General features: G+C 30.5%; 1 protein-coding gene across 1 annotated transcript; it reads right to left on the bottom strand.

The window, feature by feature from the left end:
- Positions 1-784: 784 nt before the first annotated feature.
- Positions 785-7,240, bottom strand: LOC134695412 (cardioacceleratory peptide receptor-like). Its single transcript, XM_063556649.1, has 5 exons — positions 7,119-7,240; positions 6,511-6,836; positions 2,435-2,570; positions 2,048-2,134; positions 785-1,191 (listed from the first exon to the last, which is right to left on the bottom strand). Exons 1-5 carry the CDS (start codon positions 7,150-7,152, stop codon positions 1,016-1,018), a joined length of 759 nt encoding a protein of 252 aa, XP_063412719.1. The 5' UTR covers positions 7,153-7,240; the 3' UTR covers positions 785-1,015.
- Between the last annotated feature and the right edge of the window lie 10,210 nt (positions 7,241-17,450).

Below are 17,450 nucleotides of genomic sequence, written 5' to 3'. Positions count from 1 at the left end.
ACCAAAACAAGAAACATGAAAGTTAATCATAAGGAAACCCGGAATGCATTTTTTAAGAATTGTTATGTGGATGGAAAGTTATCGCATACCACAGCTTCCTGTATCTACATGACTAACAAGTATAGTTGGTTCTGTCAACTTGTACGTTACAGTATTCTTTTTGTTTTAAGAAAACAAAGTTATTTTAATACAAATGAAATGAAAGTGATACTTATCTCATCTACGGTGACGTCTTTGAATTTCATATGTAAGTAGCGTATTGGGAAACAAGTAACGATAAATTTTGGCTGCCATCCTGAATTCAAAGTCAATGCATATGCAAATTTATATTTAATTTTTGTGTTTCGTTCTTTATTTTGTTCATACATTACTTAGTTATGTCGTTTAAATTGTTTACATTTTCATTTTGAGGCTTATAAATACCTATGCGATATGGACTTGCTGAGGGCGTACGATGACCTATTGTTGTTAATTTGTATGTCGTTTGGTCAATTAAAGTGAGTTAAATCATTGGCCATCATATTATACTTTTTTTTATACTTACTTAAAGTAAATCTATTACTTAAACTGATATATATCTAACTTTATAGATTTACCATATCTAAAAACATTTTTTTCCTAAATATAATAGCAAAAACCAACAAAACACACACACACCACTTTGTTTTTCGTATATAGATATATGGAGATGTGGTATGAATGCAAATGAGACAACTCGCTATTCAAGTCACAATAAAATTAAGAAGGTAAATATTCAAATGATCATGTTTTATTGATGGCCATTTCGTGCTAATTCATTAAATCTTGTTTACATTCTTCTATAATATCTGCTCATATCGTGCTATTCCATATGTTCTTGTATTGAATTTTCTATAATGACTCCTCCAAAGTGCTACTTGATATATACATATTTTTTTTCTTTTTCTAGTAAGTCTTTATCATGTATGCATTTAGCCGATTCCATGTATATTGGTCACTACATAAGATATTCCTTACTGTTATCTCCTCTTACATATCATCTGCTCTTCCTTCGGAACATCTTTTGATTAAAAATCAAAAATACCAATGGATTAGCAAGGCTGTTGATTGGAGCAAGGACATAAAGTACTATACTCCACGTTCCGCTTTCAATGTATTTAAGATTGAGCAAAAACGAATTAATCGTTATTGGTGCCCAACAAATTATATATACTGAAAAAAAAGAACAATAGAACACTATTAATTTTTTTAGATTGAAGCTAAGCTAAGTACTGTGTAATATTAACAAAATTGAATAAAACAACAATGTTTTACAACTGTAATACATCTTAATTATGTTAACAACTGTGGTAAGTCATAATTGGCTTAATTTCTTCCATAAATCTCACCTTTCATCACTGCTGTACAACCTGATTGAGACAAAACACGAGGTTATAACCAGCCCAATAGCCCAAACTTTTGTGCTGACATGGGTTATCATTGTTATGGTGATTTTTATAAATTGACAGTTTACAAAACTTTTTAAATTTTAAAATACTTATGCTTTTTTACCTCAGGAATATATAACTTTAGCTGTTTTTTCCAAAAGTTTTATGAGTTTTGGTCCTCAATGCTCTTCAACTTTGTTTTCTATTTGACCTTTCACTTTTTTGGATTCGAGCGTCACTGATGAGCTATTTCAGACGAAACGCGCGTCAAGCATAACTAAAAGATTAAATCCTGATATTTATATTCATTTTGTCTTAGTACCTATGGCACATCTCAATTGTTCCAATATCTGTGGTACATCTTACTTGTCTGGTCATCTGCAGTGAATCTTAAATACTACACAACTGGTGTACGGCAATATTGGCTTCGCAACTGCAGAATTAGTCAATTATGTCGACTACACAACAATCGTCAGACTAGTGTGTTCGATTTTAAGGGTTAAACGCCATATAAAAAAGAAGTCGAAATGAATAACAAAACATTTATCAAAAGAAGTGTCAAACATGGTAAAGACCATATTTTTTAAAGGATCGAAACAACAAGATGCACACAATAAACATTAAGAAAGGTTGAATCTCACCAAAAACAACTACCAGCAGTAATTTTATGGTTTTGATCTTTGCCTTTGAAATAGCTGTTATCTGAATACTTCTGTTGACATCTACTCCTATAATCAAATATAATCTTACATATTGATTATAACAACAACATAAATTTTCAATATAACGCGTTCATGGACGGAACTTGATTCTACTTGAATCTCCCCATTTAAACATAGTTCAAACTCCTCGCTAAACAATTATTCAAAATATATCAAATTGGGGTTTTGTTGTTTCCAGACCAGGTGACAAAAAATGTGTTTTTCTAGAATTTGATAATATTTGTTTGCTGAATTTCGAAAATTGTAATACCACAAAAAATTAGGATTTCATTTTTCATATACCAAGAATATAATTATTGTTTTTACCTGTTCGGTTGTGTTTTACTTTGATAATTCCAAATGTCTCTCTCCTCCGTATTTTGACGATAATAAGTATGTAACAAATACTTATTACAATGACTGGTATAATGATAATGGTGCATAAATCGAAATATACAAATCCCTATATAAAAAAGATATATCAAAAATAGTTATAGAAAACTAATGAGTATAATTTGTATTTAAGCACTTCATGTGTACAGATGGGTGTACTCCTAACCTGTACAGCAAGTTAACTTGATAACCAGTCATTTGGACTGGTCAAAGTTAACCTGTGACCGAATATAGGACTGCTCTGACCAGTCCTAGGACCAAAATCTAGTTAACTTGAAAAGCGGACTTGGTCCTAGGACTGTTTTTATGTCTGCCAAAAAGTTAACTTGGAAACAGGTCCGCTATTGATATAAGTTAACTTCGAACCAGTCCTGTCATAAGTTAACATAAGTTAACTTAGGAACCAGTCCTGTCATAAAGTTAACATAAGTTAACTTGGAAACCGAACCTGCCACAAAGTTAACTTCTGCTTGGACAAATCCGATCAAAACCAGACCTGTTCCCAAGTTAACTTTTGACTGGTCTGCACAACACTAAGTTAACTTGTAACCAGGACCGCTCTTCGTTGATTTAAAAAAAAAATAATATCTTTGTTTCGTAGTATAAACATCGAAAATAAAGTAATTTGAAAATTAATACTTCCGTTTTATGAACAAGATTAAATACAAATATTTGAAAATAAGTACGCACAGAACGTAACACAAATTTATCTGTGATCTGACAATCTATCTATTATAAAAACGATCTCGGTTACAATGATAACAGGCACTGAATATATATATATTCCGAGATCAAATTCAATCATATTATGTATATTTTTGAAAAGAAGTATATTTGATGTTAGGTGTATACGTCCTTGTTAGTTATACATCCTTGAACTATGCAGCCACAATCAGCAATAGTTTAATTCATTTAAATAATGACTACAAATTTTTGTTCGGCTTAATTAAGGGTGCCAGCATGTCCTCTTTTTACTCAAAATACTGATACGTAACAAAATTTCAGTAGTTTTGATGCCTCCAGTTAATTTGTACAACAAAATTATTTGACCGCATCCACCAAAACTGACCATATGTGAACTTTAAATTGTAAATCTATATACCAGCCTAGTAAATCAGTCTTATTTTTAATGTCAGGATTCAATGTATAATACAATCATGACAATGGACAGCAATATTGCAATATAATAACAACAAATTTTTGTTCGCCTAAATTAAGGGTGCCAGCATGTCCTCTTTTTACTTAAAATACTGATACGTAACAAAATTTCAGTAGTTTTGATGCCTCCAGTTGACTTGTACAACAAAATTATTTGACCGCATCCACCAAAACTGACCATATATGAACTTTAATTTGTAAATCTATATACCCGCATAGTAAATCAGCCATATTTTTTATGTCAGGATTCAATGTATAATACAATCATGACAATGGACAGCAATATTGCAATATAATAACAAGGAATTTTTGTTCGCATCAATTTAGGATACCAGCATGTCCTCATTTTATTCAAAATATTGATACATAACAAAATTTCAGTAGTTTTGATACCTCCAGTTGACTTGTACAACAACATTATTTGACCACATCCACCAAAACTGACCATATGTGCACTTTGATTTGAAAATCTATATACCTTGACAGTAAATCAGTCATTTTTTTATGTCAGGATTAAATGTATAATACAATCATGACAATGGACAGCAATATTGCAATATAATAACAAGGAATTTTTGTTCGCATAAATTTAGGATACCAGCATGTCCTCATTTTATTCAAAATGTTGATACATAACAAAATTTCAGTAGTTTTGATACCTCCAGCTGACTTGAACAACAAAATTATTTGACCGCATTACCAAAACTGACCTTATTTGCACTTTAATGTGTAAATCTATATACACCATGACGTACCCGCAAAGTATTAATCACCCATATTTTTTATGTCAGGAATCAATGTATAATATAATAATGACAATGGATCACAATATTGCAATTTGATAACAACAAATTTTTGTTCGCATAAATTTAGGGTACCAGCGTGTCCTCCTTTTATTCAAAATATTGATACGTAACACAATTTCAGTAGTTTAAATACCTCATGCTGACTTGGAAAACAAAACTATTTGACCAAAACTGATTATATGTGCACTTTTATTTGCAAATCTATATACCCGCATACCATTGTAAGGAGCGCCTTAATGGCTTCTCCTGGCGCTCCTGTTCACATTTTAGTAGGACCGTAAATGTACATGTAATCAATAATCTTGGAAAACTATTAAAGCATAAAATATTCTGAATAAATTGAGAATGTCCGAATTTCATCTCTTTATTCATAATAACAGTCACATCATATATAGGAGTTCATGATGGTGTACGTGTAAAACAAAACTATTATGCCACATCATCAAAGTACCAACGAATCCGTACCAACACTGACATGTCTGAATTCATTTGTACTATTTACAATGATTTAATAAAAAAGTATACGAGGTTCTCTTCTTGAAATCTATTATGTCGGTTGATTGATTTTGTTTATAGTTAAACGTCAAGTGGCAACAATTTCATTACAGTGCGCATTGAGTATAATTTTAGGACGTCCCATATAAATATCGGCAATGACAAATCTGACGAATTTGACGAGATTGTTGATAGTTTTACCACACCGTATGCTTACGGACACTGTACAATTTCTGTTAGAATATTCTGCGGGAAATAGAATAGTAAATTCAATGCAAACAAGTTGAATATCAATGAAATATCCATTCAAGTATAAATTTATGCATAAAGTAAAATTTAGGAAGGGACAGGTAAACAACGGGGAACGAAGTAACGTAGACAATGTTGCCGATATCCCGTGATATAAGAAAATTGTTCCGATGCTATGGATAACATTTCTATCCGCCTTCTAATAAAAAAAAACTCTGTGTGATCGTATAGCCATTTTGTATTTATATAAAATTACATGTATATCAAATAAAAGAGAGCATTTGTATAATATCTAGCAGAGTATAGCGAGTAAATAATAAATGATATCTGTTGAAAAACAATGCGAATGTTTGTTTACATATTTTAATGAAAGCTCAAGTCTGATATGAAAACTCTTATAACGATAATCTGTCATAAGCAGAGCTGTCCTCAGGTCTGGTCAATAGCAGACTTGTCCACAGGTCTGGTCAAAAGCAGACCTGTCCTCAGGTCTGGTCAGGAGCAGACCTGTCCACAGGTCTGGTCTGAGGCAGACCTGTCCTCAGGACTGGTCAAAAGCAGACTTGTCCACAGGTCTGGTCTGGGGCAGACCTGTCCTCAGGACTGGTCAAAAGCAGACTTGTTCACAGGTCTGGTCTGGAGCAGACTTGTCGATAGGTCTGCAGCAGTCCTAAAAAAGCAGACCGTAGGTCTGGTCCACCAACGACAAAGTTAACTTGCTTGACTGCCTAAAAATTCTCAAGTTAACCTAGAAAGCAGTCAACAAGTTAACTCCAAGTTAACTTTTGTCAAGGTTAGGACCGCACCCATCTGTATGATAACTTTAAAAAGGTACGTTGAATAGCATTTCGACACAACTTGTTTTAAGTTTAATTGGAAAAAAATAGATTGGATCAGAATGACAATATACATTTAAGTCATAACAGTCGCCAGTTTTGCATTAAGAGTATTGATACTGACATTATGTGTGCTCTTTTTTGATTTGTCATACCATGATAAATTGTTTTGTAGTGCTAGTGTTCTAAATTCTTTGTTTTTTCTACATCATGTACATGCATTTTTTTGTCATTGTTCCTGTGGTATCTTTTGATCCTCTCTTCGGAAACTCATTTAAAACAAGGTTCAAAATCCTGTAAAATATTATCTTACATCTTCTTGGCCATATGCATGTATAATCGGATTTCGGACATCTATGGCTTCAAATATTTTGGTGAAGCGTTAATGACTAAGCTGTTGCATCGTTTCGGAGTTACTTGATCTTATTATTACGTATATATGAGACACAATGATAAATGTACATACTAAACTTGGCAACTCATGTCTGCACTCTCCTGTTGTTTTAATAAATCTACCTTGGACCCCATAAGGTATCGCTAGAATGCAGCCAATAACCCATGCTGACAGTGCAAGCCCATAACGATAGTGTTTTCCTTTAGATGCAGCTGCCAATGGTTTAATAATAACATAAGCACGGTCAATAGATATAACCACAATTCCATATGTTGACACATAAAAAGGAACTTGTGACAAATACACATATGAAATATAGCACAAATGTTGATTCCAGGGAATATTAAACCGATTAAACAAAGTATCTGGTAGCACATACAAAAGGCCTAAGGCAAAATCTGGAACAAAAACACGTCATCGTTTAAGAAGAATCAAATAGTTCTTTTAAAATGTTTATGCATTTAAATCGCTTTTAAACAATATAAAGGAAATTATCAGTGCATGTAGTATGCGTTGATGCAATAGAAAACACAATCTATGTTTTAGACTAACAGACAACTTATTGGCATGTTTGAAATGATATATTAACATTTATATCGGATAATTCAAACTCTACATCGATACAATTAATGATTTACATTCAATGTTTTCAAGTTAAAAAAAAGAATAATAACATTTACCTGCTATCGCTAAATTAGCAACAAAAAATCCCATTCTTGACTTTCTGTCTCCAATATGTAATAATACAATGACTACAGTGTTAAAAGATATAATTCCAAGGAAAATGAAGAATGATGTCCATTTCAAAACCTGTGAAACAATCATATTGATTCATGTTTGTATGTTTAAAAGCAGCATGCTTACAGGGCTCACATCATCCGTTACGTCAAAATAAGGGACTAACATTCATATGTGTATGCAATGAAGGATTAAAGAGACCGATGATACCCCATTGAAATTAAATATTCTTTATCTTTAACAGTTTTTTTTTTGTTTTATCTAAGAGCTCCCTTACTTTTTTCGGACTCATATATATTGGGTTCAAAGTATTTTGCTTTCAACGATCTGTTCAATGGATGTACATTGTAAATACAAATGAACACTTCTGTGTGACATTATCAATTTGTACTTTGTTTTTGTATTCTAATAACAATTTTGATTATGACATTTTTCAAAAAATTTAGATTCAGATTTTTGTGATAAGCCATATGGAGACGTAAAACCGTATGGAACGAGTTAAGTTATTGCCGGAGGTGTTTAACCAATTATTTTGTACAGACAACCATCAACAAGAGAGAAAACAAGGTATTGTGGTTTAACTACATAATGTATTGACTAATAAGTAAAGTAAATTAATTACGTATCTCACCAGGTCACTGTTTGTTGGTACGTTCTGTGTGGTCGCGTTATAAGTCACATTGTCATTAATCATATCATAAACTATATCCATGTTGAATTCTCGCCTTGCTAAGAGAAATAATATTAGTGATATTTTAAAACAAATTGCTGAGAGAATGGATATACAATAAACAATCAATCGAAATAAAAGCAGGTGAATACATTACGATTAATTTAAAACAGTTAATTACAAAAATCTGAGAAATTATGTTATGTCGGTTTCATCATCTAATACACAAATGATCCCGTATCTTATATATCAAATTTTACGCCAAACAAAAGCATACTAATTAATGTATTTTCGTCTTAAAATTTCCAGACGCAGATTGAACCCGGGTTCTTTTATACATGTATATTATTGGGGGAACTGGTTATATATACATGATTATTATTGTTTGCATGGTTTTGGTCTATGCCACTATCGGTGGACGTTTCGTCACCGAGGGTATCACCAGTCTGGTCTTCGGTGTGAAGAAGAATATTTATGAGTACATTTTTAGATATCGCATTTTAAGACATTCGAACAAATTCAATACTGCATTTTTTATCTTGATATCGGAATGTCGTAATTTTTAGGTGTATCAACAACAATAAAATATTGTCATTAATTCACCATTATTTTCTATGCATTCTAGTCTAATTGACTTTTTTTTTCGATAAAGATTCGTGTCTTCCCCATCGTCAAACATTATACTTAAACGCCCCTTGCCATTTGACAACACCGTTATTAAACCATAGATCTTACTAAAATCTACTGTAAAGTTTATAATCAATATAGATCATTTTACAGTAGATTGAATAACAAACCGACAGGTAAATTGCGATAATTGCTTAATTTAACAAAGACCCTAAAAACCGTTGTATATCATCACTTACAAATGGAAATGAAATTGGAACTTCCTATGTGTTTTATATGTTTTTGCATCTTTAAATTGCAGTTCTTGAGATTGTATTTAAAATAATTGTAATTACTTGACAAAAGCTTTCAGACAAGACGAATCCATACAACATACTTACTTTTATTAGTAGGAATCACTATTACATTCCGTTATTAGTCATGTTAGTATAGAATGAAGAACCAGCAATAAAGGCCCTTCAACTTAGTTTTAGTGTATTGTAAATTGTAACGTTATGTTTAACTCAGTCCCACGCCATTTATAAAATCTGTCAGATATACATATCTAAATTGAAAAAAAACTTGCGTGAGTTATCTCATGTTATCTAGTGAATCACAGACTTAATTATCTTAAATTTCACTTATATCACAATAAGTATTAACTGCATCTACCGCGTCGTTCATATTGGATTAAACATAAAAACAGAGGTCCTACAACTTAATGTTTGTATTAACGTTATGTGTAACGTAGTTGCACTCTATATTACAATTCCGTCAGCTGTACATGTCTATGTTAAAATACATTGGATGAGTAGAGTAGTGAATCATAGGGTTTATGTAAAATAATTATCTTGAATTACACTTATTTCATAATAGGTTAATACTGCTGCAATTACATTTTTTCATATTGGATTTATCATAAATTAGTATATAGATTTACATGCTATGCGAAGTATAATTAAACACACTATAATTCATCATACGGATACGTTTTCCCTAATATTTTTTTCTCAAATTTACGTTATTTCTTGTTTTCAGATTTGCACTCTTAAATCATTTTTAATATATATATTTTTGTTTCCAAGATGAGTAGATATAAAATGATGCATATAAATTGAAATCCTATCTCGCTATTTCTGATTTATATTGTAATTGAAATAATGAGCTTATGTGCAATGAGAAACAGTTATCTCAAAAATTAACGAAACAATCAAAAGATCAATTCACAAATAAGCAAAATAGAGTATTAACAAACTTAATAACATCAACATAAGTGATTGAAACAGCATTTCATCAATTAAATTATCTCATAAATAGATTAAGAGTGCACATAAATATAACATACTAGAAATTAGATGATCATTTATAAACGCAGCTGAGCGTTTCATATTGTGATTGCCTCATCTGATATTGGAGTGATCTCCTAATGAACGTGTAATCATCGAGAATAAGTTATATCAGTCAAATAACAGATAAGGTGACAACTTTGTCTTAGATCCAAATTGCTTTAATATATTACTTGTGAGATGAGAAACATACTTATCATATCGGTCAACTGTTAAAATAGATATGTTTTAAGGGCACATTTAGGTGATCTTGAGGAAATTAATACTTTAGAATTGATATTACATATTAATCAGAAATGAAAAATTTGAGGATTTCGCTCCTTTTCGAAAAGTTAAGTTTTAAATGAATGACTGTTACCTTATATTTGCATTGGTAATATTTTGGGTCTTTTAACTTTAAAATATACATACAGGAGATGCTGAAGGTCCGCGAAGTGACCTATTATAAATAATTAAAGTCTTTATTAAATGAACCATTGGTATTTTTGGGGAAATTATTTTACCTTGTATCGTATGAACAAAAACAAAGAGTCCGATCATCTGTAATTACTTTGTTAATACATCCTTACATGAGGTTCTAGTAAGTGGAAACCCAGAATAATTCTATCCGTCAATCGTAACGCAGAATTCGTTTAACATAACACTATTAAGATTTATTAAGGATTTGATAGCAAATTCTTCGTAGCATTATTTGAACAGTTTTTAGGTAGAGGCACTTCCAAGCAAATGCAGTCATTCCTACAAGTTGCTAATTTCAGCATATTAATTAATTTTCTTTTTAAAAGTTGATGTTGACGATTCAGGATCTTTAATATTTGCGATGTGACTTTCATATCAAAAAGTCAATTATAAACATATTTCTTTTATTTCCGGTTTGTCTGCTAAACGTATTTATGTCGTAAATAAAAAAAAAAACAAGTGAGTCATATCTAATCATCTGCGTATTAAAGAAAAAAAGTATGCATGCAGTAGAATAATAAAAGCAAAAAGAAACATTGAAAACAAACCTCGACCAAACTAGAAATAAAAGGGTATATACAATTATACATATATATATATATATATATATAGTGTCTAAAAATAGCAACAATCAACATTCAATCTATATAGGTGTGGATCAGTTTGTAAATAAACTGATGCAGTTACTAAATTGAATTATATATTTTTAAATTTTTCCATCACCTCCTCTTATTGCCTATCGCAGACCCAAAAATCTCAAAGACATACTTGTGACATCAAAAGTAAAGAAACAAGAAACTTCAAAATTTGGGTGTTACAAACAATGCGGTAGAAGGAACTGTAAGTGCTGTAAAGCCGCCAACACTGACCACTCTTTCAGCAGCACAGTAACAAAGCAGCGATACAACATCTATGTTACATCTAATTGCAAAACGGAAAATAGTATTTATATTCTTACTTGTGGAACTTGCAAGCTGCAGTATGTTGGTGAAACAGAAACCACATTTAATATCAGACTAAACAATCATCGGTCGTTTTATACAAAAGGAAGAAACTGTCCAATTACGAGACACCTCTTAAGAACAGGACATACTTTTGAAAATATCACCTTTCAAATAATTGAGGTAAACCAAAATTGGGACTCAGAAATGAGAAAAAAAAGAGAAAGGTTCTGGATGCATCAGCTACGTACTCTTGAACCTGATGGACTTAATGAGAGGGATGAAAAACAGTTCTACCCGAAAGCAAAGGAATAACTCATCAATTTAATTTCTATTTAACTAAAACAACTATTTGTTTTAATTTTTGAAAAAATTGTTTATGTACAATAAACGGCAAAAAAATGTTTTATACAGATCATTAATCAATATGTTAAACTTTTGTGTAGCTCAAGCTACAAAGATATTTTTTGTCATGCATCCGATTTCACCTTGATAGATGCACACGCCCGATGAAGCTAATTTGTTTAGCGAAATATTGCGTGAATAATATATAAAATATAACACCTAATTTTATAACACTCATTAGTGTGTTAAAGTTACATTCTTAGACACTTATATATATATATATACATATATATAATTGTATAATTGTATATACCCTTTGATTTTCTATAATATGAGTTAAATTTGATCATAAGGTTAACCTCCGTGGAATGTAATCTCCGTTGACTTTTTGGTAAAGAGTGTTTTCTATCACGTCCGCACTTTTATCGAGTATGGCGTCCCAAATAAACATATAAGATAGTTATAATTGATGAAAGATATATTCCTTACAGATCAATAATATATGTTGTAATTCAGACGACATAAGAAGACAACATGTAACATTTTTTTTATAAATAAATTGTTTGAGTGTAATAGAGTTTCTTCTTTCTCAAACCTAGATGAAGAAAAAAAACGAACAGGATGTTTTTATCTCAATCGTAATGCATGTAAATAATATAGACCTGTTTTCAATATTCAAGATATGAAGCTTTATGATTTATATAAATTTGACAAGTACAGAATGCAATTGCAAGAAGCCATAATAATTGCTCTTTCTTTTTTCGTGTTGCACAAGCAGAGAAGCTTTTAATTGTTTTCATCGAAATTAGGACGTCGGTTGAAAGGGCTCGATATACATTCCGTTTAATTAAATAACAACACCTTGTACAATATTCTTTTCGGAATTAAAAGCAGTTAGATAAATTAAACAAAACTATCCGTCACAATGCTATATATATGTTACGGTCTGTATTAGGGAGAAGATCTACATTTCAGTATTCTGTAATTCTTTTTGCCTTTTTCTCTATTTAGTTAGAAATATATGCCCTTCTCTGTAAAATTCTTGGGTTAAGTTCCTGCATTTGAAACTTCCGTATATAAGATTTTGACAATATATATTGTCTTGTCTGTATCAACAACATGCGTATGACAACACTTCTCCGTAAAGTCCCTTTATTTTATTCTGTCATTGTACTGCATAAATGATATCACGGTTAAATAAGTTTAGAACTTGGAGAAAGAAAAGTATTTCAATTTCTTCAAAATAAGTTGGATAGCAGGGATAATAAACAAAAGTAAATATGATATAAGATATATTTTATCATATTTTCCTTGTGATTCTAGATACTAGTAATGAGGAGCTGAACGTTCAGTTTTATAACCGTGACAGTACCGGTAACTTAACGACATTAAGAGAAATCTGAAATCGGATAAAATAAAAAAAATGATCACCAAAAAGATGTTATCATTGTTTACTCATCTGTCCAACAAAATATCGAAAGAAACATTGCTAATCAATCAATTGTCTTGGTGAATAATGAAATATATTTAATATATGTTGGTACTGAAAAAAATGTTATACCCTAAAAAATTTAACGCAATGTCCTCCGTCCTCGAGCATCAATATGAAAATTAAGATGTACAAATTATGACACTGTTTTGGTTCTTCAAATCCTTACAATTCCAATCAATGTCCAATTTATATATTTTGGAATTATAAAGATACCTAAGGTTTTAAACTCCATCAATCAATGTTATATTCGACTGAGTTGACTATTTTTTGTGTGTCATTTTCGTCATATAGCTCACCAACTCTTTCTATTCTTTCATATCAGTGTATTTCAAATACTTTTCGCTGGGCGAAAAGGAAGAAAATAAATCAAAAATAGTGCTCGCTTCGGAAGCATCATCATGGAATTTATAACTTGTTTTTTTTTCCGCCACTTTTGCAGATCTTTTTGCTGCCTATCGGATTATCGTGGTCTGACATCTGTCACAAACTATTTTTTTTCAGGTGAATAAAAATAAATAATTGCTGATGTAATGCACGAGAAGGATGTACAATGTAAGGTTAAATTTGCATACAATAGTTACTCATTCAAGATCGTGATTATGGCGAAAAACAATATTACTTATGAATGTATAAAATTTGCATCGCTTATTTCATTTGACCAGTTGCGTTTACAACCAATTGGAAAGATCAACGTTTCTTTCGAAATGATGTACTAGAATATTATCAATAATAATTTAATATGCAGAAAACGTAAAGTTTCATTAATGTTTAAATCATTTATTTCTGTTATTTTCAATTCATCATATTCTTAAGTTTCAAAATTATTTTTTAATCTATTAACTACCTCCCACATCTTTGATCATTTCAAATAAATATATAATATATTCAAGCGGAATACGATGCATAGTACTATTAGTATAAGAGGATCTACAAAAAGAAGCTGTGGTCTTTACTGGATGTCTACAAATCAAAGTTGCGAGATTAATAGGCTACAACTAACCACCAAAGAGGATGAAACAACATATCTATGAAAAATGATTTGATATTTTATATTTTGCTGGATATTTTTTTTGTCATGTCTCTCTCATCATTGTTTTTTTTTCTATATTTTTATTGAACCTTATTAAATTATTTATCAACGACAACGCATGTAACATCTTATTTATTTTAAATATTCTTCTCCCAGTCATAAATATGCATGAAATATCATGGTAACACAGATTGGTAAATAGGATGATGACGAAAAGGAGGAGGATTCAGTGTCAAACTATATGCGTATTCGGGTTGAAGCATTTTTATACGATTTTATTATTTATCCTGCTTTGTACAAGACTGAAATGCTGAAATGCTGATTCGCTTGTTTATCGTACTAGTTCGCACAGAAAAGGCCAAATTGAAGATTTATCACCTTAATTTGTGTTAAAGAGATAAAAAAAAAAACCATATATATATATATAATATTAATGCTGACATGACTCACTAGCATACTTAAATTTCAGCTAACAAGAAAAAGAAATAAAAGTTTACGTGAATCAATACAAAATGCAAAATAGCATTTTGACATTGAAAATGACGACGTCAAAGGAAATAAAATGACGTTAAATGTTTTTTTTTTATTATTTGTTTATCTAAACTGTCTCGATCATTACAAATTAACGGTAGCACAGTACATGCTAAAATGTATAGGGTGGATAGAATACACTATGAAGATGTTCTATGTTCTTTATAAACAAGTTTTGCTGCAATTTATATGTTATCATTTTTTACTCTGACGTTGGGCGCTTTATCGGAGAACTAGTGAATACGTTTTGATATACACATGCAGACTAAAATATTTATAAATGCATGGGAATTACGTATACATTTGTACGCCAAACTATTTATTCGTTACGTCCAATGTGTGTAAATTATATTCAGAATAAGTGAAACCATTTGCAGAAAAAAAATAGCACTTTACTTCATTGTCAATTCATTTGATGGTTTCAAGTGTGCAACCATCATTATGATTATTCTATTACTTGACATTGATGCTGCTACAAATTATGCGTTTGTTACAGTATAAAGTAGATATAATGTTCACAAAGTGCTTGTCATTACTAAACAAAATTATAGCGTGCTTTAAACAATCAATACCGTGTATATTTATGCCAAACATTTTTCATTTTAAACTGAAAACTTAGATTTTGCAAAATACTTTACAAATTTTAAAATTAATTGGTTTGGTGAACGTAACAATCATCTATTGAAGTCACTTCTGAAAAAACATTTTCCTTATGAGATTTGAAACTAGTAATGTTCATGAAATTACATTATTTGTTTCACGAGGATAATATAAAACGTAATGATAAGTTTGTTTTTAAATTATTTCATCTTATCAGCTAACCTTTAATATTTTTTTCAATTTGTCTTAAAATATTGAAAAATGATGAATGCTCACACGTGGAGCATTTTCAATTTGCCTTCAACAATTGAAAAAATAAAAAATGCGCCAACTCTTTGACAATTGAACAAGAAAAATGCTCCAATATAAAGCATTTTTCGATTTGCCTTTAAATATTGAAAAATGAAAAATGTAGAATTTTCATCTTCATTTGTTTCCTTTTTTAATCAAACATATTATTGAAAAAAAGATAATCAAATTATTTGTCATTCATTGTTTACACTTAAGAAGTTTTGGTTATATGCTTTAGATATGTTTCATGCACATGTGTCTGTGTGTGAACCCGTGTATACACATTAATTACCTTAAACCGAAAAGAGAGAACAACAAGGCACCAGCAACATTTTGTGATGTAGCGCAGGAGTATCATGCAATTGTTATTTCCCTTGTTTAAAATAAGCATTAAGTCATAGACATGATCATGATGATAGCCAATGGTGGAAAAGTAAAATAACAAAAATACCGAAGTCTAAGGAAAATTCAAAACGAAAAGTATTTTAATCAATTTTCAAAATCAAAGATTCATATATATCAAATTTCATTGGAACTAAATGCGGTAGTCAAATAGAAGGAAATATATCTGGATGTCAGTTAATTGTCCAAAACTTCAGGCCCTTTTTCCGTATTCTAATTATTTAAACATACATAATATAAATCATAAATACTAAGTTTTGTTTTTCCCATGAAAACGTTTACTATGTCAACTTGAAAGCGTCACAAAAAGTAACAATGAATTATTTTTACAAAAACCCAATGTTCAACGTTTATAGATGTATCGTATAAAGATACATATGTTAAACTTTGATACTTATTGTTGTTTGTCATATTCAAGCTTTGAATGTACTTATAAATAAAAATATGCAAAACGATATACATTACCGTAATGCATTACTAAAGAAAGAGCCGTCAGAATTACACAATGTTAAGGTACAAGTATTGTATAACAACTTCAGTTTCCAGTGCATGTCAACACATTGAGGGAAACAAAATAGTGCATTTGATTCTGAATTTGTTCCTGAACTCATTTGTTTTCTGTTTGATTATAGGTTTATGCTGAAATAAAACATTTATATATACTTTAAAAAAAAACTTGCATTTTTGGGGGATTATAAATCTAGGAAAATGGAAGGATGTCATTGTTACTGGAAGTGTTTCGGCCTAGAAAACATGGCAAACAGAAAGAAGAAAAAAAATGTTTTGACTTCAGGACTGCTTAACTTTTATTGTTTCGTGGCATGAACCACTTGTCTTCGATTGCATCACAATTTCACATTAGTACATGCATGATATGAACATAATTTGTTTTTCTATGTAGCATTTTTTAATCTTTTAAATTTTAAAAGATCAGCAGTTTTGTATGTAAGCGTATGGATCAGTCAAGTACAAGAATGCAACCTTAAACACCGTTGTAAATCTAACACTTCTTGTGAAATGCAATTATATTAAAAAGGTTTTTCTCAATGACCCTTGGGTATAGAAACATTTTGTTTAAATTGAAAGACTTCTGTAGCCTTTTCAATATAACAGAATTCAAACATTTTTACACAATCTGCCTTTACCCAGTCAGGACTATAACAGTTGATGTCTATTCGTTTTTTATGTGTTATGTCATTAGATTTTGCCATGTGATAAGGAACTTTCCGAAGTAATTTTCCTCAGAGTTTAGTATTTTTGTGATTGTATTTGTTTCTAGGAAATCGTACATCATATACCGTTAAATTCGTCTGGTATAAATTTAAATTTAAATTATTGATTACATGTATTTGTTTGTTCGCTAAACATAATATTCAAAGATTGTTAATTCAAAATTCTATTTAATAAGTAAATGAGGAATAAATAACAAAGTATTGTTTTTTTTAAATATACTTAAAGATAACAATATTGACTCTTATGATGAACACTAGTTTAACTCTTCCCGGGTGTTGTAATTAACTATTAGCGTCAACTGATTCATATACATCAGTACTTTTGCAAA

Source organism: Mytilus trossulus, chromosome 13 (assembly GCF_036588685.1).
Source record: "Mytilus trossulus isolate FHL-02 chromosome 13, PNRI_Mtr1.1.1.hap1, whole genome shotgun sequence".
NCBI classification, from domain to species: domain Eukaryota; kingdom Metazoa; phylum Mollusca; class Bivalvia; order Mytilida; family Mytilidae; genus Mytilus; species Mytilus trossulus.
Note: the sequence above shows the minus strand (reverse complement) of the source record. Positions and strands in the feature narration are given on the sequence as shown.